This window comes from Glycine soja, chromosome 13 (assembly GCF_004193775.1).
Source record: "Glycine soja cultivar W05 chromosome 13, ASM419377v2, whole genome shotgun sequence".
In the NCBI taxonomy this organism is placed as follows: Eukaryota; Viridiplantae; Streptophyta; class Magnoliopsida; order Fabales; family Fabaceae; genus Glycine; species Glycine soja.
This window is the reverse complement of record NC_041014.1, coordinates 6,930,585-6,955,904: the sequence shown is the minus strand read 5'-3', so window position 1 is coordinate 6,955,904 and position 25,320 is coordinate 6,930,585. Positions and strand designations below refer to the sequence as shown.

The 25,320-nt window shown below is 44.4% G+C and overlaps 1 protein-coding gene across 1 annotated transcript; it reads left to right on the top strand.

Moving 5' to 3' along the window:
- The first annotated feature begins 23,806 nt into the window (after window positions 1–23,806).
- Window positions 23,807–25,003, top strand: LOC114381547. The gene is made up of 2 exons (XM_028340824.1): window positions 23,807–24,251; window positions 24,558–25,003. The coding sequence occupies exons 1-2, from the start codon at window positions 23,807–23,809 to the stop codon at window positions 25,001–25,003; spliced, it is 891 nt and encodes a 296-aa protein (XP_028196625.1).
- The last annotated feature ends 317 nt before the right edge of the window (window positions 25,004–25,320 follow it).

Below are 25,320 nucleotides of genomic sequence, written 5' to 3'. Positions count from 1 at the left end.
AAGAATTTGACTACACTGGCCCAAACCAGGAGCTTACTTTCCTTTCCTAACTTGGCCCCTACCTCTCACACTTCAGACATCACTTTACACAAGGCCAGGTTAATTTATGGCATTATTCAGAAGATGGATATGAACCTCGGGTACCTCATCTTGAGTCAGATTTCTCTTATTGTTCAACATGACTCTTCGAGGCTAGGTTTTCATGTCCTCATCACTGCCTTGTGCAAGGCCCGGGGAGTCGCCTCTTACTCTTTAACTTTTGAGAGCTTGAGCCCAGCCATTACTTTGGCATATGTTAAAAAGAATTGCTAGAACTTGGATGACCCTTCGGTCACATTTCGGGGAACCGACAAATCTAGGGGCAAAGGATCCTAGGTACCATCTTCTTTTGCTCCCCCTTCTTTAGCTCTTTCCACATCAGCTCCATCTGCATCTGCTCTCCCACCTTCTGTAACACCCTGATATATATATATATATATATATATATATATATATATATATATATATATATATATATATATTATTAGTAATTATATTTGATGTTTGATTATTTTGTTGTGTTATTTGACTACATGATAGACTTGAATGAGTTGAAGTATGCCTTGAACTAGTCATGTGTGAATTTCTTGATATGGATGTTGAATTATGTGGAGTTTTGTTGAGCTAAGTTGAAAGTATGAGATTTTAGATTTTACCAAAACCTAGTTCAATGAAATCGCGATACCGAATTCGTTAACCGTTGCCTCATCTTCAAATTTTGTTTGGATATCCCTAAGATATGTTTCTACAGTCTGACCATTGGGATCTTAAAAATAATAACTTTTGGTCTCCCGCTAAGCGATAAAGGCGCGCTAAGCGCAATTCCAACCGAGGGGAATTGCGCTGAGCGGCCCAAAGCTGCGCTAAACCCAACTCCAGCCGAGAGGAAGTGTGCTGAGGGCCCAGAAGGCCGCTAAGCAAAAGTTGCAGGTTATAAATATGTCCTTAGCGTAAAAAAACATGATTTTCACTCTCTTCTTCCCCAAAAAATGTCCCCCCAACCCTAAAACCTTGTTTTCCACCACCCAAGACCACCGATGGCCGCCGTGAGTCGCCGTTGCTTGCCGTTGAACCCCCACACCAAGAGGAACACTTTAATCGGAGTAGAATCCTCAAAATCCTCCTCGAAGACTCAATGTACAAAATCCCTCAATCCTCCATTTCAAAGTTTCTTTGAGGTAACCTTGACTTCTAAGGCTTCTCCTAACTAGTTTGAGTTCCACTTAGTGTCTCTTATGTGTTGGGTACCGTAATGGGGTGTTTTTACACTTCCTTTGAAAAACCCTAGAGAATGAGACATTGTAAAAGTTATCTTTTATAGTCTTGAAGTTATTTTTGCGGCATTCATTGAACCCCGGTCGCATTGGCGTGATCAAAATTTCAAAAATATGTTTCTTTCCTATAGAACCAGAAATACCCCTCAGTCCCTTATGTTTTGACAATGTGTCATACCCTAATTTCGTCCGGGGACCTTTGCTTGATGACATGCAACTTTTGTTTGGTCCTTGTGAGGTGCTTGGCACCCATCATTAGGAAATTTGTGAAATTCCGGGACATGCCGGAAAACAAAAGGAAATATTGATGCACAATCCGTAAGGTTCCGTGACACATCGGAAATCAAATGGAAGCATCATGGCACAATTAGTGAGGTTCCGTAACATTCCGTAAGTCAAAAAAGGGGATGATTATGTAATCCGCAAGGTTCCGTAACATTACGGAAAGAAAACAAGTATCGTTACGAAATTCGTAAGTTTCCGTAACTTTACAAAAAAAGAATCACCAAAAAAAAAGGCATTGGGGTGTACTTAGTAAAAATGGGGGTGCAAATAGCAACCAGGCCCACTTGGGCCCTCCAGAAGATTCCTCCAGAAGGCTGTTGCTTCTGGAGGAAGCAACCCTGCTCGCCTGGGCGAGCTGGGTGGCAAGCTTCTCCCCCTATTTTCTATAAATAGGGGGAGAAGTGAAGTGAAAAAGGGTTCAGCCCCTTAGGCACTTCTCTCTCTTTCGAATTTGCTTAGAAAAATTGTTTCCGTAAAGAAAATCCAAGCCGAGGCGCTTCCGTAATGTTTCCGTGAGTGATTTCGCGAAGGTTTTCAGCCGTTCTTCGACGTTCTTCATTCGATCTTCATCGTTCTTCAGTGTTCAACGGGTAAATACCTCAAACCAAGCTTTTCAATTCATTCTATGTACCCGTGGTGGTCCACATTTGGTTTCATGTATTTTTATTCTCGTTTCATTCACTTTTTATACCCCCTTTTGACGTGCTTAAGCCATTTTATTTAAGTCATTTCTCGCTTAACCTAAAAATAAACTAAATTTCCACCGATCGTTTGAATTGTATTATCCGTTAACTTTGGTTGAAATGAATTCCGACCGATCGGTCGTGCGGCAACCACGTTGGAAACCAAAAAAAAAAGAGGTAAATAATAATATAAATAAAAAATTAAAAAGGATACCTCTTTAGTAAAATAAAGCGAAAAATCAATTGGACGTTTTCTCTTTGGGATTTCTCATTCTTAATCGAATTGACTAAATAACTAAAGTGAAACCAAGGCTAAAATCAACTTGCCTAGTCAAGCTCGTCCACAAAAATAGATTTTTTTGAAGTTTATCATTTCAATTTCTTACAAAGTAAAATGGATCATTTTTAAGGTCCAACGCCTTAAAATGATCACCTTTCAAGTAAAAAAGAATCACTTGATTCACGCATAAAAAAGAACTACGTAGGTCTGATTTCCTCATCACAAATTGAGGAATACGTAGGAGCAAAGGGAAAACACCCTTGTCGACCACAAAAAGAGAAAAATATAAAAAAGGGCATAAAAGATATAAGAACGTAAAGGGAACGTAAAAATCAAAGTCATGTTTGCACATTCGATTAAAGGCTGCCGTCCCTTGTGACGGACGTGTGGGGTGCTAACACCTTCCCCGTGCGTAAATACAACTCCCGAACCTTTCACTTAAAAGTTCGTAGATCGCGTCTTTTTCGGTTTTTCTGACGTTTTCCTCAAATAAACATTGGTGGCGACTCCGCGCGTATTCCTTTCGTGGAACACGCATCCCGCGAGTCACGCGTCGCCCTCCCGCTGAAGGGTAGGTTGCGACAGTTGGCGACTCCACTGGGGAATGTTTTTTGAGAGTTAGGCCATTTAAATCTTGTGCAAATGTTTTATCATGACTTTCTCCTTTGTTGGTTTCCCTTTGCTTTTTATGTTCTTGTGTATATAAACTCTTTGTTGCTTTTAGTGCGTTTTAAAATGTATGCATAAGGTAAATATTTATTCATTTGATGCGCATAAACACCAACACTATTTGCACACACTGTGAGTTTGAAAAAAGGCCCTATACGCGGGTTCATAGGAACATAAGGAGTGGAGGTGAATCTGTGATCATGCTAGGTCTCCGACTTGCTTGATTACAGTGAACCCTCATCTAGAGTTTTTCTCTTTGAAAACATATTGTTGCTAGTAGTCCCTACTGCTGCTGTATGTTCTTCGAAGGGGATAATACCTCTAGAAACCATCAAGAGAGATATGACTACCTTGGGGGTTATCACTAAATGCCTAGTTAGCTCTCTCCCTTATAGGTCCCTTAAATAGGGGCACGGAGCAAACACGCTGTGTGCCATTTTTCACACTGCCATGCATAAGTATCATATACCCTTTTACTTATGTTCAGTGAATATTGTCATACTATGTACATTCTCGCATTGCGCCTTTTGCATATGCATCGCATACGGGTTCTGTCTTGATCCCCTCTATAGACAAATCAACGGAGGGTCCGGGTCACCGTTTTAAATACATACGTTGGGGCACTTTGCTACCCCTAGACGTTGTGTCTAAGAAGGAGACAATGTCCCGGGCACCCGCATTCTTAAATTACATCTGTGTCATATGCATTCCTTCATGCATTCATCCATTCCACCCATGAGATATCGGAGTTTTGATTTGCACCAGCTTTTTGTCTCACTTTAGTAAGCATGGGGACAAATCAAACCGGCAAGAGATTTTACCAAGTCAAGGTTAAAAGCCTAGATACCACCAGCATCAAGGAATTAGGGCGGTTGATGGAACCTCTCCAAATGCAAGCCTTCCGCAAGACTTACGGAAAGATCTTAGAGTTGACCATAGCAGAGGTATCCATAGAAGCCATTGCATCACTCACCCAATACTACGACCAGCCTTTGAGATGCTTCACGTTCGGAGACTTCCAATTGGTACCGACCATTGAATAATTTGAGGAGATTCTAGGATGTCCTCTCGGGGGAAGAAAACCATATCTTTTCTCTGGTTGTCTCCCCTCTTTGAGTAGAATTGCAACTGTGGTCAAGGATTCAGCAAGAGGTTTGGACCGCATAAAACAAACTCGAAACGGCATAGCGGGCCTACCACGAAAGTACCTAGAAGACAAGGCGAGGGATATGGCAAATCAAGAAGATTGGGTCCCGTTTATGGATGTGTTAGCATTGCTAATCTTTGGGGTCGTCCACTTTCCAAACGTAGATGGTTTGGTGGACCTAGCCGCAATCGACGCGTTCCTTGCATACCGCCATAGCAAGGAAAGTCCGGTGGTAGCTGTCTTGGCAGATTTATTTGGCACATTTGACTGAAGGTGCAAAAAGAGTAGCGCACGAATCATCTGTTGCTTGCCCGCTCTCTGTGTTTGGTTGGTTTCACACCTGTTCCAGCAAGACACGAGGCATCCATGTCCGCTCCAAAGCCATCGCTCGTGTACTGAAAAGAGAAGAATAGATTGGGACCAGCTTTTGGCTGGGATAGGAGGTAGAACAATCAATTGGTTCCCCCGATGGAAGGAAGGAAATGAGGGAGTCCTTTTCTCATGTGGAGGGTACCCAAACATTCCGCTGATAGGAACGAGGGGTTGTATTAACTACAATCCCGCGCTCGCTATAAGACAACTAGGGTACCCCATGAGGGGAGCACCGATGGAAGAAAGCATGTCTCCTTTCCTTGTGAGGGATTTCGGCGCGCAAAATTTCAAGGCTATACAAAGAATCCATAAGGCATGGGAAACCCCGTTAAGGAAAGATCAAGAACTTAGGGGCATTCGTAATGGCATCATTGGTGGTTATCATGAATGGCTGAAAGTTCATATACGAGGTTTAGATTGGCTCGCCAAGTTAAAAGTCGTCAGCGAAGAGAGTTTCGAAGCACCGGAAGAGGACGAAGAAGTCCAAGCTCTCAAAAGTGAGTTAGGAAAGGCGAAACTTGCCAAGGAGAAGTTCAAGTTGGCCGCTACACACATCCGAAAGGAGTGTGCCGGATTACGGGAAGAGAATGCAACTACCGCAAGAGCCCTTGAACAAGAGGCCAAGAGGGCTCGCAAGGAAGAATATGGCCGTAACAAATTTCACGGAGCTCTGTAGGGTAGCAACAGTGAACTCAAGCTGCGAAGGGAAGAGAGGGACAAGTTGCGAGTACATAGCATGGTTTTGAAAGAGGAGTTAGTTGCCTGTTCAAGGTCCAAAAGGAGCTTGTCTCAGCGTTTATGCGAGACGAAGACCAACATGCTAGCTATCATCGCCAAGTACCAAGAAGAGTTAGGTCTAGCCACGGCCCACGAGCTTAGGGTCGCGGACGAGTATGCCCAAGTATACGCGGAAAAAGAGGCTAGAGGAAGGGTGATCGACTCTTTACATCAAGAGGCAACCATGTGGATGGATCGGTTTGCTCTTACCTTGAACGGGAGTCAAGAACTTCCCCGATTGTTAGCCAAGGCCAAGGCAATGGCGGACACCTATTCCGCCCCCGAAGAAATTCATGGGCTTCTCGGCTATTGTCAGCATATGATAGACTTAATGGCCCACATAATTAGAAATCGCTAGAAAACCTGTATGGTCTCTCAGACCTTGACTAGATACGACTTTCTGAAATAAAATGAGTTGGTCCCATGTTTCTACTCTAAAAAGCTTGTGCGAATCAAATCACTCCTGCATTTTATCTCTAGCATGCATTCTTTCTTTCTTTACCCACTCCTCACGTTTGGTTTTTTAGGGAAAAACACCATAACTAAACGCGCCACAAGGCATCCCTATCGCACCAGATCCAAATCTAGAACGATGGGTGATCAAGAGGAGACACAGGAACAGATGAAAGCCGACATGTCGGCTCTGAAAGAACAGATGGCTTCCATGATGGAGGCCATGTTAGGAATGAGGCAGCTCATGGAGAAAAACGTGGCCACCGCTGCCGCTGTCAGTTCGGCTGCCGAAGCAGACCCAACTCTCTTGGCAACCGCGCACCATCCTCCCTCAAACATAGTAGGACGGGGAAGGGACACACTGGGGCACGATGGCAACCCTCATCTGGGATACAACCGAGCGGCTTACCCTTATGGATTGTCGCCCAACTACTCACCACCTGTTCTGCAAGACGATGCGGGCCATATTGCTTCTCCCGTCCTTGAAAGAGAGCCTCCCCAACAGCCCGATGAGGTCCACGAAGACCCTCAAGACTATGCTCGCAGGGATGTCGAGTTCTATCCCCCATCCCCGAAGGGCCGGCACCCAGCACGTTGCCTCAGCCCAACATCACGACACAACCAATAGTTTTGTCCATGGAAGGACCGCCCCCGGCAACTGAAGAAAGGAGGAAGCTCGATCTCCTCGAGGAGAGATTGAGAGCCGTGGAAGGATTTGGGGACTATCCGTTCGCAGACATGACAGATCTTTGCTTAGTACCCGATGTTGTTATCCCCCCGAAGTTCAAAGTACCGGACTTCGACAAGTATAAAGGGACGACTTGTCCCAAGAACCATCTCAAGATGTACTGTCGCAAGATGGGCGCACACTCTAAGGATGAGAAGCTATTAATACACTTTTTTCAAGATAGCTTGGCCGGGGCCGCAGTAGTTTGGTACACTAATTTGGAAGCTTCCCGCATCCGTACTTGGAAGGATCTGATTATTGCCTTCTTAAGGCAATATCAGTATAATTCCGATATGGCTCCCGATCGCACTCAGCTGCAGAATATGTTCAAGAAAGAGGGCAAAACCTTTAAAGAATACGCACAGCGGTCGAGAGACCTGGCGGCACAAGTGGCTCCTCCCATGGTTGAGAGAGAGATGATCACCATGATGGTGGACACTCTGCCAGTGTTTTACTATGAGAAGCTAGTAGGTTACATGCCGTCCAGCTTCGCGGACCTAGTGTTCGCCGGGGAAAGAATCGAGGTAGGGTTGAAAAGAGGAAAGTTCGATTACATTTCCTCCACGAGTGCGAATGCCAAAAGAATCGGGACAACGGGGGCAAAAAGGAAGGAAGGAGATGCCCATGCCGTCTCTTCAACGCCCGCGTGGGTCAAACCCCCGCAGACACCTCATGGTACCCATCAGTACGCGCAACATCACCCGAGCTTCTCGGCTCATACCGGGAACGCCTCTAGTTCAGCACCTGTGCAACCTAAGGCACCCATCCAGAGGGAAGCTCCCCAAGTTCCAACTCCGAACACAACTCGCCCAGCCGATAATTCCAACACAACAAGGAACTTCCCTCCGAGGCCATTTCAAGAATTCATCCCACTCCCAATGACGTACGAGGACCTCTTGCCGTCCCTCATCGCCAACCATTTGGCCGTGGTAACTCCCGGAAAGGTCCTCCAACCCCCTTTCCCGAAGTGGTATGACCCTAACGCAACTTGCAAGTACCATGGGGGTGTCCCGGGGCATTCCATTGAAAAATGCTTGGCCCTTAAATACAAGGTCCAACATTTGATAGATGCTGGATGACTGACTTTCCAAGAGGATCGGCCCAATGTGAAAACCAACCCGCTCGCCAATCATGGAGGGGGAGCGGTTAACGCCGTTGAGTCCGATAGGCCGCGCAGGCCTAAAACTTTAAGGGATGTGGCAACCCCTAGGAGGTTTATCTTTGAGGCCCTACAAAAGTGAGGTGTGATTCCTCATAATGGGCGTAAGGAGGATTCCTGTTTGCTGCATTCCGGCGAGCTGCATGACATGGAAACGTGTTTGGGAGTAGAGGAATTGTTACAACGGATGATAGATCAAGGTCGACTAGAAGTTGGCAGTGAAGGAAGAGAGGAACAGCACATATGCATGCAATCCACGGATGGGAGCAGTGTTACGAAGCCCAAACCCTTGGTGATATACTTCACCAAGGGCACAGCTTCGCAAAAGCCCGGACACCCCTTAGCAGCTAAACCTGTTCCTTTCCCATACCAAAATAGCCACGCAGTCCCATGGAGATATACACCTTTGAGGGGGAAGGAAGAAGAAGCCACCGACGTTAGCTCGTTGTTGGCTAAGGCAACAAATATCACGGGACTGAGTGGTGTGACCCGTAGTGGTCGTGTGTTTGCACCCGCGGACCTACCAGTCCAACCCGCAAACGCCAAGGGGAAAGCAAAAGTGGTGGAGGAACAAGATGACGAAGCACCCCTCACTTCGAATAAAGATATTCCGGCGAAAGGTCTTCCGGAGAAAAAGGATGGTAAAAAAGAGGTGTCACTAGAGGAAGCCAGTGAGTTCCTCCGTATAATTCAACAGAGCGAATTCAAGGTTATCGAACAGCTCAACAAAACCCCGGCCAGGGTCTCGCTGTTGGAGTTACTCATGAGCTCCGAGCCTCATCGGGCTCTGCTAGTAAAAGTTCTGAACGAGGCCCACGTGGCCCAAGACATCTCGGTAGAAGGTTTCGGAGGGCTGGTCAATAATATCACTGCCAACAACCATCTCACCTTCGCTGAAGAAGAAATCCCCGCCGAGGGGAGAGGGCATAATAAAGCTTTGCACGTATCAGTCAAGTGTATGGACCATATCGTAGCCAAAGTGCTCATCGATAATGGTTCCAGTTTAAACGTGATGCCTAAGACCACTTTAGAGAAATTACCATTCAATGCTTCCCACTTAAAGCCGAGTTCAATGGTGGTTCGTGCCTTCGACGGCACCCGCCGAGAGGTTAGGGGAGAGATCGATCTCCCAGTACAGATAGGCCCTCACACCTGTCAAGTTACTTTCCAAATAATGGATATTAACCCCCCCTACAGCTGTCTGTTGGGGCGCCCGTGGATCCACTCAGTGGGAGTTGTTCCCTCTACACTCCACCAAAAGTTGAAATTCGTAGTGGAAGGGCATCTGGTCATCGTATCAGGCGAGGAAGACATCTTGGTGAGCTGCCCATCCTCTATGCCTTATGTGGAAGCCGCAGAGGAGTCATTAGAAACCGCTTTCCAGTCTTTTGAGGTGGTAAGCATTTCCTCCGTGGACTCCTTCTCTGGGCAGCCTTGCCTGTCCGATGCACCAGTAATGATGGCCCGAGTTATGTTGGGGAACGGTTACGAACCCGGAATGGGTTTAGGCAAAGACAATGGCGGCATAACTAGCCTGATAAATGCCAAAGGAAATCGTGGGAAGTATGGTTTAGGCTATAAGCCCACTCAGGCAGATATAAAGAGAAGCATCGCGGGAAGGAAGGGCGGTAGTCAAAGCTCGCGGTTGCGACAGTTGGCGACTCCACTCGCGGTTGAGACAAGAAAGTGAAGGAAGCCCGCCCTGCCACATAAGTAGAAGCTTTATAAGCGCGGGTCTGGGGGACGAAGGTCAAGTGGTCGCAATACACGAAGATGATGTTCCGAGTACGTTGGATTTGGTACGACCATGCCCTCCTGATTTCCAGCTGGGAAATTGGCGAGTGGAGGAACGCCCCGACATTTACGCAACGAGCATAATGTAAACCTTTACGGTTTTAAAAACTCTATAGTTAGGCCTAGGCTTTAGAGTTTCTTTTGTTAATGCTTTGTGTCTTTTGTTTTAAATTTATAATACAAGGATCTTTCTTCATCTGTTCCTACGTCTCTACCCATTCTCATCCATTTGCATGTTTACTTTTTTATTTCTGAAACGGCAGATCCGATGACGAGTCCCCCGAAGGTACTAATACCTGGGACCCGCCTATCAACTTCGAGCAAGAAACGAATCAAACGGAAGATGAAGGGAATGAGGATGTGAGACTTCCCCCAGAATTAGAAAGGATAGTCGCCCATGAGGACCAAGAAATGGGGCCTCATCAAGAAGAAACTGAACTAGTAGACTTGGGAGTTGGCAGTGGAAAAAGGGAAGTAAAGATAGGCACAGGTATTACCGCACCTATCCGTGAAGAATTAATAATCCTGCTAAGAGACTACCAAGACATCTTTGCTTGGTCATACCAAGATATGCCCGGTTTGAGTTCTGACATTGTACAACACCGATTACCTCTAAATCCCGAGTGTTCCCCGGTAAAGCAGAAACTGAGAAGGATGAAGCCCGAAAAATCCTTGAAAATAAAAGAAGAAGTGAAGAAGCAATTTGACGCTGGTTTTCTGGCCGTCGCTCGGTACCCAGAATGGGTTGCCAACATTGTACCGGTCCCTAAGAAGGATGGGAAAGTACGAATGTGTGTGGATTATCGGGACTTGAATCGGGCCAGCCCCAAGGACAATTTTCCTTTGCCACACATCGGTATCCTCGTAGATAATACGGCCAATTTCACTTTATTTTCCTTCATGGACGGTTTCTCCGGTTACAATCTGATAAAGATGGCGCCAGAGGATATGGAAAAGACTACCTTCGTCACCCTGTGGGGAACATTTTGTTACAAGGTGATGTCCTTCGGACTCAAGAATGCCAGGGCAACTTATCAAGGGGCCATGGTAGCTTTGTTCCATGATATGATGCATCAAGAGATCGAGGTCTACGTGGACGACATAATTGCTAAATCTAAATCCGAAGAAGAACACCTTGTCAACCTGCGGAAGTTGTTCGAAAGGCTTAAGAAATATCAATTAAGGTTGAACCCCGCCAAGTGTACCTTTGGGGTCAAATCAAGGAAATTGCTTGGTTTCATCGTAAGCCAGAAAGGGATAGAGGTAGACCCCGAAAAGGTGAAGGCCATCCTTGAGATGCCGGAACCCCGTACTGAGAGGCAAGTCCGAGGTTTCCTGGGACGCTTGAATTATATTGCCAGATTCATATCGCAGCTCACTGCCATTTGTGGGCCGTTGTTCAAGCTCTTACACAAAAAACAAACTGATCGCTGGAATGAGGATTGCCAAGAGGCTTTTGGAAGGATCAAGAAGTGTCTTATGAATCCCCCTGTGCTTATGCCACCAGTACTTGGAAGGCCTCTCATCTTGTACATGACAATCTTGGACGAGTCAATGGGGTGTATGCTGGGGCAACATGACGAATCCGGAAAGAAAGAGCGCGTTGTTTACTACCTAAGTAAGAAGTTCACGATCTGTGAAATGAATTACTCCTTGCTCGAAAGAACGTGTTGTGCTTTAGTATGGGCATCCCATCGCCTAAGGCAGTACATGCTGAGCCATACTACCTGGTTAATATCCAAGATGGACCCGGTTAAGTACATCTTTGAGAAGCCAGCTCTCACAGGACGAATCGCCCGGTGGCAAGTCCTCCTATCCGAGTTTGATATAGTTTATGTCACCCAAAAGGTGATAAAAGGAAGCGCCTTGGCAGATTATTTGGCTCAACAGCCTCTTAACGACTATCAGCCCATGCATCCTAAATTCCCAGATGAGGACATCATGGCCTTGTTTGAGGAAAAATTGGACGAAGATCGGGACAAAGGGACCGTATGGTTTGACGGAGCGTCAAACATTCTAGGCCATGGCGTTGGAGCAGTATTGGTCTCTCTGGACAATCAATGTGTACCTTTCACAGCCAGGCTAGGATTCGACTGCACCAACAACATGGCCAAATATGAAGCATGTGCCCTGGCCGTCCAGGCAGCGATTGACTCCAATGTCAAACTACTCAAGGTGTATGGCGACTCAGCGTTGGTAATCCATCAGCTGAGAGGGGAATGGGAAACTAGAGATCCCAAGCTGATACCCTACAAAGCCTATATCAAGGAATTGGCTAAGACCTTTGATGAGATCTCCTTCCATCATGTTCCCCGCAAGGAAAATCAAATGGCGGATGCGCTTGCTACTTTGGCGTCTATGTTCCAGCTAACGCCGCATGGGGACCTACCATACATTGAATTTTGGTGTCGTGGCAAACCCGCGCATTGTTGCCAAGTAGAAGAGGAACGGGACGGTAAGCCTTGGTATTTCGACATCAAGCAATATGTCGTAAGCAAAGAATACCCACCGGAGATTGCCGACAATGATAAAAGGACATTGAGAAGATTGGCGGCCGGTTTCTTCATGAGCGGAAGCATACTGTATAAGAGAAACCACGACATGACACTCCTGCGGTGCGTGGATGCCAGGGAGGCAAATCACATGATCGAGGAAGTCCATGAAGGCTCGTTTGGAATGCACGCCAACGGGCATGCTATGGCCAGAAAGATCCCAAGAGCAGGTTATTACTGGCTTACCATGGAAAGTGATTGTTGTGTCCATGTAAGGAAATGCCACAAATGTCAAGCGTTTGCAGACAATGTCAATGCTCCGCCGCATCCTCTGAATGTCATGTCCGCCCCTTGGCCTTTCTCCATGTGGGGGATAGATGTCATTGGGGCCATTGAGCCCAAGGCCTCGAATGGTCATCGCTTCATCCTCGTAGCGATAGATTATTTTACCAAGTGGGTCGAGGCGGCCTCCTATACCAATGTCACGAGGGGTGTGGTGGTCAGGTTCATTAAGAAAGAGATCATCTGCCGATATGGTTTGCCAAGGAAGATTATCACGGACAATGGCACCAACTTGAATAACAAGATGATGGGGGAAATGTGCGAGGAGTTTAAAATCCAACATCACAATTCCATGCCCTACCGACCAAAGATGAATGGAGCCGTGGAAGCGGCCAATATAAATATCAAAAAGATTATCCAAAAGATGATCGTGTCGTACAGAGATTGGCACGAGATGCTCCCATTCGCGTTACACGGTTACCGAACTTCAGTACGAACGTCAACTGGGGCAACGCCGTTCTCATTGGTATATGGGATGGAGGCTGTGTTACCGTTTGAGGTAGAAGTCCCGTCATTAAGGATCTTGGCAGAGTCCGGATTAAAGGAATCAGAGTGGGCTCAAACGCGCTATGACCAGCTCAACCTCATTGAGGGTAAGCGCTTAACGACCATGAGTCATGGGTGCTTGTACCAGCAAAGAATGAAGAATGCATTCGACAAGAAGGTACGCTTGCGCAAGTTCCGTGAGGGAGACCTTGTGTTAAAGAAAATGTCCCATGCTGTCAAGGACAATCAAGGAAAATGGGCCCCAAACTACGAAGGGCCTTTTGTTGTGAAGAGGGCTTTTTCCGGAGGAGCCTTGGTGCTTACCAACATGGATGGCGAAGAGCTACCTTCACCCATGAATTCTGATGTCGTCAAGCGATATTATGCTTAGAATCTGGGGCAATTAAGGATGTCGCTGCATGTTCTTTATCTTTATGTGTTTTCTGGATTTCCCCCAGGGAATCCCCGTCTACTGTATCTCTCGTTACAATCTTTCAAAGAAATGAACGTAGGTTCGAGGCTTTAGTCCTCACGTTGGTTTTAAACTTTGCGTTAATTTGTGATCACCTGAGCCCTTCCGCTCAGTTCATGGGATGCCCCAAGCGCTTAATTAAAATTGAACCTAAACCAACTTTCACTAAAATTTGCTGCGTTTGAAAACATTCATGCATACGCATACGCATGCATATTGTTGTGGTAAAACAGGGGCAGGATCATCTCGAGCTACCTTTTGGGGTAGAGACGAAGTTAAAGCAGCAGGAAACCAATCAAGGTAAGACAATAACCCGGTCATGATTGGCCGCACATTGTTTGTTTCCTACTTGTAGGTACTTAGGGACGGATGCAAGTGGGGATGGGGTCACGACCGACCGATCGTTGCCCCTTCTCTGCGCTAAACAAGCAGAGAACGTCGCTGCAAGGCAGCCTAGTATCCTTTGTATTTGCAGTTTTCTTTTACTATTTGTTTGTTTTAAAATAAGTAATCGACGCCTAATTCTAACTTAAGTAAGTTCAAGTTAGGCGAGACGCTAACCCATGAAAAAGGAGGGGACATGGTTAATGTTCCCCTCAAAAAAAAAAAAAAAGGCAGGTTAGCTCGCCTAGGCGAGCAACCCCTGCACTCAAAATAAAAAACGAAGGAGGGGAACGTTTTTGTATCCAAAAACTTCCCCCCTTCATTCAAGAAAAAGAGAACACGAAGGCTTGCGGTTTCTTGCTCCCCTAAGCCTTTTGATCGCGTTTTGCTTTCGTTTTTGGTGTTTCAATTCATTCCCACAAGTAAGTATTCCATCCTTGAGGTTTTTTGCTTCCCATTGATGTGTTTTCTTCATCTTTTGGTGCCTTAAATTGTGAGAACATGCTTATAATTGTGAGGCAGTTTTGGTTTGCTTTGATGCTTGTTTTCTTGAATTAAGGATTTGAATGAAAAGGCCTTAGGCCTAGGTCATATTCTGAAGCAATGGGGCATCCCACATTGCTCCCATTCTCTTGCAATTTATGTCCAAACATGCGCCCACCAAGTGCTCGATGAAATGCCTCAATGACATATGAGCATGGTTTTGAAAGCTTGGGATTGTGGGACTGTTTCATATACATAGGGACAGCATGAAGGATTTAAAATGAGAGTCCGAATGTAATTCTAGGCTTAGGAACCCAAGTTTTTAATTTCAATGCAAGGAAGCATGACTTATGCCTAGGAATCTAATTTTTGGTTTTGAATGTAAAAAAGGGGGCATGAATATTAGGACATGTTTGAGGGTCTTTTATTAAAATTTAAGTTTGGCTGCCCCATGAGAGATACCTTGCACCTAGGTAGCATGGAAAATACCTTTCAACGGTATATATATATGTGAATATATGACATGAAAATACCTTGCAAAATGAGAGAATAGTAAATAATGCCTTTCAAATATGTATATTTGTGGATAGGTAGCATAAGGAGCCTTTCAAAAAAATGTACCCATGCCAAAGATGGCACAAGAATGCTTCCCAAATGAATATATGATGTGGAATTGCCCCTCAAGTGTAGATTAAATGACGTGAAAGTCCATTTTGAATGCAAAAGTGTGTGCATAATGTAATTAGCTTTCCGACATGCATATAAATGAATATGAGAGAAACAATAAAAATTTGTATGATATACATTTCAAACATGTATAGGTAGTTTGTAAATAGCAAATGTTTAGGATATGAACATATGTAATTTTGGGCACAATACCTTGAGCACGCGTGTAAGTATTCTTTCCAAAAAAATATATATGTGTGGTAACTAGAATGTTTTGAATATCCTTGTATGTTGATATAAATAATAGGGTATTTTCTACACATGCGTGCATGAATGGATCATATGAGTTTAGTCTAAATTAGAGAGATTGGCATGACATTTTTTGCATTAAGATAAGCATTATCTTGTAAAACTAACTTCTGAATGTTTGTTCTCGCAGGAAATGGCCCCAAGGAAACTTGCCTCAAAGAGATCCAGGAAGGATAAGGCGGCCGAAGGAACTAGTTCCGCTCCCGAGTATGACAGTCACCGCTTTAGGAGCGCTGTACATCAGCAGCGCTTCGAGGCCATCAAGGGATGGTCATTTCTCCGGGAGCGACGCGTCTAGCTCAGGGACGACGAGTATACTGATTTCCAGGAGGAGATAGGTCACCGGCGGTGGGCATCACTGGTTACCCCCATGGCCAAGTTCGATCCAGAAATAGTCCTCGAATTTTATGCCAATGCTTGGCCAACAGAGGAGGGCGTGCGTGACATGAGGTCCTGGGTGAGGGGTCAGTGGATCCCGTTTGATGCAGATGCTATCGGCCAGCTCCTGGGATATCCGTTGGTGCTGGAAGAGGGCCAGGAGTGCGAGTATGGCCAAAGGAGGAACCTGTCTGATGGGTTTGATGAGGAGGCCATCGCCCAGTTGCTATGTATACCGGGGCAAGATTTTGCCCGGACTGCTGCCGGGAGATGGGTGCGGATCATGCGCACCAACATGACCACCCTGACTCAGATATGGATGACTTTGTTGCTCAGCAACATCCTGCCCACCGATCATAATTCCGACCTCCCCCTGCCGAAGTGTCAGCTGGTGTACGCCATCCTGACGCGGATGAGCGTCCATGTGGCTCAGTTAATCGCTGATGCCATCTATATTTTTGCAGGTATGGCGCCTACCAGGCACCCTTTGGATCTAGATAAGTCCAACAAGGCCCTGGGATTTCCCGCACTGATCACAGGACTCTGCCAGTCATTCGGAGTCCCCGTTGCACCTACCAAGGTGATTCGGCCGCCCATCACCCGAGCTTTTATTGAGAAGTATTGCACCCAGAGACAGGCTCAGGGTGATGTTCCACAGGCTGCAGGCGCGCCACCACCACCTCATCAGGCTGGCCCGGCTGGGTCGTTTGACATGGAGCAGTATTTACGGCATTTGGTTCGCCAGCAGGCGGCCAATCACCGGGCACATGTACAAACCCATGATTGTCTTTACCAGCTGAGCCTCAGCATGCAGAGTCAAGGCTTCTCTTCTTTTTCATGCCCTACTCTAGACCAGTTCAGGGCAGAGGTCGCATGGCCCGGGGATTGGCCCGAGGCCCAAGCAGGAGAGGCGCCCCCAGAGGCTCCCGGCGATGGAGAGGAGGCCCACGAGGACGAGGAGATGGCCGATTTGCTTGACTTCTTGGGAGGGAGTGGAGCTACATGACTGGAAGATCCCCAGATTCATGTTTTCTTTCATATCTCTCTTGTCATTTTTTATGTTATGTTATTTTTTTGACTTGAGAGACTAATGTTTGTTTTTGTTGTTTCGATTGTCATTTGTATAGCGCATACATTTTTGTTTGGTTTGTTGCGTTAGTGTTTATATCATTATTATCGATGATGTTTGAAATTCAGGAACCGTGTAGAGTTTTTCGTTTAGGAACATCGTCCAAAAAAATAATAATAAAAAAAAGAAGAGAAGAAGGAAAGAGAGAGCAGGTAAGGAGAAAAAGAAGGAAAATAGAAGATAAAGAACCAACATGTTTTTGAAAGAGATGATTTCCGACTTTTGATTGAAAGGAAAATTTGCTGATCATAGCTAGTTTTTAAAAAAATGTGTGTACACCTGAGGGGTGAATGCTGTGAAATTTCCCCGGACGCCCAAAATGGACTCGGATGAATGTACAAATGGAAAAAAGAACATATTTTGGAAACATTGGGTTGACTAAAATAGAGGAAATGAATCCTGAGCCCTAGCATCACATGACCATAAAAATTTGACACTTGAGTGTCCACATAGGTGCATGCATGATCAGTTTTGCATAAAGTTTCCAAATCATCATTTTTGCATTTTGTGTCATGGAAATAATGTGGGGCATCCCTTTTTATCCTTGAACCAAACCAAACCCTGACATGTATCATGTCTAGCCATTCTACGAGCCTTGAGCCAAAATCCTAACTCACCATAAACCTTGACCCGGGGTGAGAATGTCAATCCTTACCCTCGGAAGCAAAAAAGAAGAGAAGGAAAATTTCCAATCAAAGAAAAAAAGAGGAAAGGAAATTCCCAATCAAAGAGTAGCAGAAAGCGAAAAGAAAAGAAAGAAAATTCCCAACCAAAGAGTGGGAGAAAGCGAAAAGAAAAGAAAGAAAATTCCCAATCAAAGAATGGGAGAAAGTAAAAGGAAGGAAAGAAAGCTCCTGATCAAGGATCGAAAGAAATCAGAAGAAATGTGCAGAAAGGTCTTTGGATCAGACAATATCTGAACAGTACAGAATTGTCACCAAATAAACGAAAAAGGGAAAGGAAACCACGACCTGAAAGTGGTCTTCTCCCTTTGGTTACCAACCAAAATCCTGTGCGTCGGTGACTTGTTCGCCTCGCGTCAAACAAAAACAGAAAAGGAAAAATCCAAAACACACAAAAGCCGAAAAACCCACCAAAAGAACCCATTCCCAAGGGAAGTCCTATTGATCCATGATCACGCATGTAATTCTTGATTTGATAGGAAATAATGTGCAAAGTCAAGTCATGACATATCTATGGTTCGGAATTAGGATGAAACACTTACCTGTGCGAGATTGATACACTTTGAGTGATTTTCTTCTATTTTTGTCGAACCCGGTGTTTCCTCTAAATGGTCATTTAGAAACGAAATGCTAACATCCAAAATCTCATTTATGGTTATGGGGGGTTTCATCAGCAGACTCTCCTTCCCTGGTAGACACATTGTTTTTCACTCAAAAAAGCATATGCTGCTCTAATCAGTTGGAATATTTGTCTCTTTGCTAAAGCACGTTCGCATTTTTAGCGAAGAAAACATCGAGACTATTTCTAGTCTCACAAGTTATCCAGAACTACATAGGTCTGAGTTCCTCATTGGAGGATACGTTGGAGCAAGAGCCTCGCTTTTGTCGACCACACCGCTTTTTGTTACCATGACCCAAAAGCTGGTGGCCCATGGAGACACTTTACGGTTATCCGCACCTCGTCATTCAGTGACCCCAAGTGTGATTGACGCAGAGACAAATTATGGTCATTCTGCACCCTTTTGTCATCCAGAGGCGGCGGGCCCGATGACATGCAGAGACAAATTATGGTTATTCCGCACACCCTTTTGCCATTCAGACACAGTTGTGTCCGATGGCACGCAAAGACAAATTATGGTCATTCTGCACCCTTTTGTCATCCAGAGGCGGCGGGCCCGATGACATGCGGAGACAAATTATGGTCATTCCGCACACCCTTTTGCCATTCAGACACAGTTGTGTCCGATGGCACGCAGAGACAAATTATGGTCATTCTGCACCTTTTGTCATCCAGAGGCGGCGAGCCCGATGACATGCGGAGACAAATTATGGTCATTCCGCACATCCTTTTGCCATTCAAACATAGTTGTGTCCGATGGCACGCAGAGACAAATTATGGTCATTCTGCACCCTTTTGTCATCCAGAGGCGGCGGGCCCGATGACATGCGGAGACAAATTATGGTCATTCCGCACATCCTTTTGCCATTCAGACACAGTCGTGTCCGATGGCACGCAGAGACAAATTATGGTCATTCTGCGCCCTTCGTCAATCGCGGCCGACAAGCCCGTTGACACGCGGAGATTTACGTCATCTTCCGCGCTCACAAGATCTGTCATACTGACATTTGAGTCACGCTGACGGGCGGAAATACCCGAGTGGTTATCCGTATAAACATTCTTTTGCTATCTGTAAGACAGAACGCTTGATAGCATGCAGAGACTGACATCGTCTTCTGCACCTTTTGTTCCCCCGAGAACAACAAGTCATTTGCATGCAGAGATTTTATGGTCACCCGCGACTCTCGTCAACCGAGAGGAACGAAATTAGTGTCTTATCTTTACTTCCCTTTTATCTCCAATAAAAGACAAGTAAAGAGGGGCAACTGTCATACCCTAATTTCGTCCGGGGACCTTTGCTTGATGACATGCAACTTTTGTTTGGTCCTTGTGAGGTGCTTGGCACCCATCATTAGGCAATTTGTGAAATTTCGGGACATGCCGGAAAACAAAAGGAAATATTGATGCACAATCCGTAAGGTTCCGTGACACACCGGAAATCAAATGGAAGCATCGTGGCACAATTATTGAGGTTCCGTAACATTCCGTAAGTCAAAAAAGGGGATGATTATGTAATCTGCAAGGTTCCGTAACATTACGGAAAGAAAACAAGTATCGTTACGAAATTCATAAGTTTCCGTAACTTTACGAAAAAAGAATCACCAAAAAAAAAGGCAGGGGGTGTACTTAGTAAAAATGGGGGTGCAAATAGCAACCAGGCCCACTTGGGCCCTCCAGAAGATTCCTCCAGAAGGCTGTTGCTTCTAGAGGAAGCAACCCTGCTCGCCTGGGCGAGCTGGGTGGCAAGCTTCTCCCCCAATTTTCTATAAATAGGGGGAGAAGTGAAGTGAAAAATAGTTCAGCCCCTTAGGCACTTCTCTCTCTTTCGAATTTGCTTAGAAAAATTGTTTCCGTAAAGAAAATCCAAGCCGAGGCGCTTCCGTAACGTTTCCGTGAGTGATTTCGCGAAGGTTTTCAACCGTTCTTCGACATTCTTCATTCGTTCTTCATCGTTCTTCAGTCTTCAATGGGTAAGTACCTCAAACCAAGCTTTTCAATTCATTCTATGTACCCGTGGTGGTCCACATTTGGTTTCATGTATTTTTATTCTCGTTTCATCCACTTTTTATACCCCCTTTTGACGTGCTTAAGCCATTTTATTTAAGTCATTTCTCACTTAACCTAAAAATAAACTAGATTTCCACCGATCGTTTAAATTGTATTATCCGTTAACTTTGGTTGAAATGAATTCCGACCGATCGGTCGTGCCGCAACCACGTTGGAAACAAAAAAAAAGAGGTAAATAATAATATAAATAAAGAATAAAAAAGGATACCCCTTTAGTAAAATAAAGCGAAAAATCAATTGGACGTTTTCTCTTTGGGATTTCTCATTCTTAATCGAATTGACTAAATAACTAAAGTGAAACCAAGGCTAAAATCAACTCGCCTAGTCAAGCTCGTCCACAAAAATAGGTTTTTTTGAAGTTTATCATTTCAATTTCTTACTAAGTAAAATGGATCATTTTTAAGGTCCAACGCCTTAAAATGATCACCTTTCAAGTAAAAAAGAATCACTTGATTCACGCATAAAAAAGAACTACGTAGGTCTGATTTCCTCATCACAAATTGAGGAATACGTAGGAGCAAAGGGAAAACACCCTTGTCGACCACAAAAAGAGAAAAATATAAAAAAGGGCATAAAAGATCTAAGAACGTAAAGGGAACGTAAAAATCAAAGTCATGTTTGCACATTCGATTAAAGGCTGTCGTCCCTTGTGACGGACGTGTGGGGTGCTAACACCTTCCCCGTGCGTAAATACAACTCCCGAACCTTTCACTTAAAAGTTCGTAGATCGCGTGTTTTCCGGTTTTTCCGATGTTTTCCTCAAATAAACGTTGGTGGCGACTCCGCACGTATTCCTTTCGTGGAACACGCATCCCGCGAGTCACGCGTCGCCCTACCGCCGAAGGATAGGTTGCGACACAATGGTATTTGATCGTAAATGTTGCCTTTGATCTAGGGTTTTGGTATAATAGAGACTTGCGTTGGACCGACAAGCGCGAACGAGAGAGAGACCTCTAAGTGACGCAAAGAAGAACTGACGGAGAGCTCACGATAAGTGAGGGGAGTTATTATAAAATTTATTGTTTTGACACCATAGTTAGGGTCAGGGAACCTAGCTATGAGAATATCTGCCTGTCCCTATTGCATGCTGATTTTCTTTCAAGAAAAACTATGTTTTAACGAATGGGATACAATATATCTATCGTTGATGAATAACAATATTGTTTATTAAACTTGTGTTGTTTGAAGACCTGGGGAGTGTGAACCTCAGGCATGGAAAATATATATTTACATGCAGAATGCGACTCATTGTTGATGTTGTTATTGGTGACTTTAATTGATATGTGGTGATGTTGATATTTACGATGGTATTGATTTGAGATGACGTTGTTAATAAAGACCGTGTCACCATGAATTAATGGTATTGTTGATGATTATGTGAATATGAAATGAGGTTGCTGTTGTTGTTTATAACGTCAGTGAGACAAGATGATGTCTATGTTAAGAATGGAATGTTTATTGATGTTGGAAATGCTTTGGCATGTGCATATTTTGTATGTTCGTGGGGGGGCGGAGTGCACTGACCTTCAGGGTCCTTGGCACTTGCTTTTGGCCACGTTCATACGTTGGATGTTGTGTATGTTTGTAGGGGCCAAAGTGCACTGACCTTCTAGGGTTTTTGCCACTTGCTTTGGGCCATGTTCATACGTCGTATGTAGTGTATGTTCATGGGGGTGGAGTGCACTGACGTTGTCGGATGGCCTAGACGTGGGTGATGAGCGTGGTTAAAGAATCTAAGCATTTATGAGAGGATACTTAGGCGCTTTAATTGGTCCATGGTCTTTGGAACCTGCTTGTGGCCCTAGTCAAAGATCATACGACACAGGAAATAGACTAACAGTGGCAGAGTGTACTTTGTATTGAGGGGGCTTGTCACCTGGTAGGGAACTCGTTTTGGCCCCAGGCTGATCACCTATGGGGGGCAATTACATGCACAATCGGGTGGTCTCGATGAACTCTGCATGGTTTCCTAAGTGAGAGTGTCGTGTGGACACGCTTACCACATTGCATCTGAGAGTTGAGTCAGGTGCATGCATCATTTTGTGCAGTCTTGATTGGATCCATGCATGGATGATGAGTAATTGTTGAATATGGATGATGAGTAATCGTCGGATGTGGACAATGAACAATTGTTCGATGTGACTGTTGGATAATGAATGTTGTGTAAGCTCATGATGTTTGCTTACGTTTTCTTGCTAATTGTGATTATCTGGATTTAACATTGGTTCTTTTTATAATGAACTCGCCCTTGCAATTTTGTATCGTGTGGTTGATACCTGTGATGATCGCGAACCTTGTTTGTGTGGAGCAGAATGACAACAATAAGGTGCAGGGATGAGATTCTGTCGAGGAACCGCCAAGCCGATGTGATGACGTTGGGAATATTTTGGGGAGAGAGTTGTGTTTTCTTAATCAACTCCTCCATAGTGGTTCATGATTTCTTTTGTTGGATTAAGGATGTAAATCACAGATTTTAATTATATCTACGAACTGGTTTAATCTTCATTATGTGTATGATGTGTACTGAACTACTATATTAATATTCATGTATTCGGTTAAACATTGGTGCGTGTTTTGGGACATATATATATATATATATATATATATATATATATATATATATATATTTGTGAAATTCAAATTTACTATGATTTTCATAAGCAAAAAATATTGGAGTTTTCATAAAAGAAAGAAAAAGAATTTAATTTTCCAGTTATTAGAGTGGTGATATCGTAGCGACGAGGCGGGTCATTACATTTGTGGTAGCAGAGCAGGTCGAACCTTTCGGCCAATGAGTTGTGAGTCAGCTATGTTTTTCTGTGCATTCTCTGGTTGTTTTGTTGAATGTGTGAGGTTGGTCGTTTTCTAATGCTTAATGTTCGTTGTTGGCTATTAGTACTTACTCACTAGTTGTGTTTCTATGAGCTATAGAGATTTGATTGTTGTAGTCATATTGGATTTGTTTTTCTGATGTCTGCTATACCATGAGTTTCAATGTCGAGTCACGGGTTATCAGACTGGCCATCTGTATAATTTGTGAAGGGCAATGGGATGATATGGCAAGCGATCAGAAAATACATATGATGGAAAGTGGGTGTTTATGTATTAAGGCATCAATTCTTAAAAGTAACCAAGTAGGAACTTGTGATAGTTGTGATTTTGTGTGGTTCTTTGTTTATGTGTATTCCTTCCAAGTCTGACTCCCTAGTGTGTATAGGGAGTGATGGCTGGACGGAATGATCATGCGATAGCTGATGCCCTTCAAGCCTTAGCTCAAGCTATGGGGAATCCAAACAGGGGAGAAGCTGGTGGAGTTGGTGAGTACAAAGGGTTAGACCGCTTCCAACGAAACAACCCTCCTTCATTCAATGGAGGATACAACCCTGATGGTGCTTAGAGGGAAATTGAGAAAATTTTCCGAGTTATGGCATGTCTGGAGGGGCAAAAGGTTTCATTTTGTACACATACTTTAGTGGAAGAAGCTGAGTATTGGTGGGAGAATACTCGCCAATGCCTAGAGGCTGAAGGTCAAGATGTGACCTGGGATGTCTTCAAGAGGGTATTTTTGGAGAAATAATTTCCCGAGGATGTTAGGAACGAGAAGGAGATGGAGTTCTTGGAGCTCAAGTAAGGAAACATGATTGTGGCTGAATATGCAGCCAAGTTTGAGGAGTTGGTAAGGTACTTTCCCTATTATCAAGGGAGAGATGGTGAAAGCTCCAAGTGTGTAAAGTTTCTGAATGGCTTACGACTTGAAGTGAAACAAGCTGTGAATTACCAAGGTGTTCGTCAGTTCCCACTTTTGGTTAATATATGTCGGATTTCGGATGAAGACTCCCGAGACAGGGCAACCTATTATAGGAGTACAGGTCCAATAAGGGACAAAAAGAATGGGCCTCAACATCGGGGAAAACCATACTCGAACCCTCCTAAGCAATATGGTAACCGTCATGACAATCAGACGACTGTTGCTAGGGGAATTGCAGGTGGTAGTGGTAGCAAACCCAATACTTTCCCCACTCAAATCACTTGCTACAGATGTAAGAAGCCAGGGCATATCTCCTCAAATTTCCCTGATAAAGGCATAACATGTTTTAATTGTAGACAAAAAAGGCATTTTTAGAGAGATTGTCCACATCCCAAGAGGGAGAAAAATGGTGGGGGCCTGAATGACCAAACTGGACATCCAAAAGACACTGGAAGAGTCTTTACCCTTAACGGTGCTGAAGCTTCGAAATCCAAGGATCTAATCCAAGGTGAATGTTTCATAAATGGAATTCCTTTACTTGTGTTGTTTGATTCCGGTGCAACCCATTCTTTTATATCCTATTCATGTGTAGAGAAAAGTAAGCTTTTTGTGTCTTCTTTAAATAAAAATCTGATTGTAGAAATCCCAACTAGTGGTTCTGTGTTAACCTCTGATGTGTGTTTGGACTGTCTTGTGGAAATTTCTGGTAGAACATTCTTGATTGATTTGATTTGTTTGCCTTTGAGCCAGATTGAAGTTATTCTTGGTATGGACTGGTTATCTTCCAACCATGTCTTGTTAAACTATTTTGATAAAACTGTGGCGTTTGATGATTCTAGAGGGAGTAAGGATATGATGTTTATCTCTGCCAACCAAGTTAAGACATCTTTAAAAGAAGATGCTCAAGTGTACTTGATCTTGTCTAGCCTGAAAACAAAAACAATGATTTCCATGTGTGACCTCCCTGTTGTCAGAGAGTTTCCTGAAGTGTTTCCTGAGGATATATCTGGTCTGCCGCCTGAGAGAGATAAAGTTTTCCATAGACCTAGTACCTGGTGCTGGGCCCATATCCATAGCCCCTTATAGGATGTCTCCTATAGAGTTAGCCGAGCTTAAGAAACAGTTAGAGGAGTTGTTGGAGAAGCAGTTTGTGAGACCTAGTGTGTCTCCATGGGGAGCACTAGTGTTGTTAGTGAAGAAGAAAGATGGGACCATGAGGCTGTGCGTAGACTACCGCCAGTTGAATAAAATGACGGTTAAGAATATGTACCCTTTGCCTAGAATGGATGACCTTATGGACCAATTGGTAGGAGCTTGTGTGTTCAGTAAGATAGACCTTAGGTCAGGTTACCATCAGATTCAAGTGAAGTCTGAGGACATACCTAAGACTACTTTTAGAACCC

What these genes read in the sequence shown, in the direction of transcription:
- LOC114381547 (XM_028340824.1), top strand. Translation starts at nt 23,807, where the DNA reads ATGATTGTGGCTGAATATGCAGCCAAGTTTGAGGAGTTGGTAAGGTAC. An exon ending in CTCAAATTTCCCTGATAAAG is followed by an intron (nt 24,252 to 24,557) that starts GCATAACATGTT and finishes ATCTGATTGTAG; the next exon opens with AAATCCCAACTAGTGGTTCT.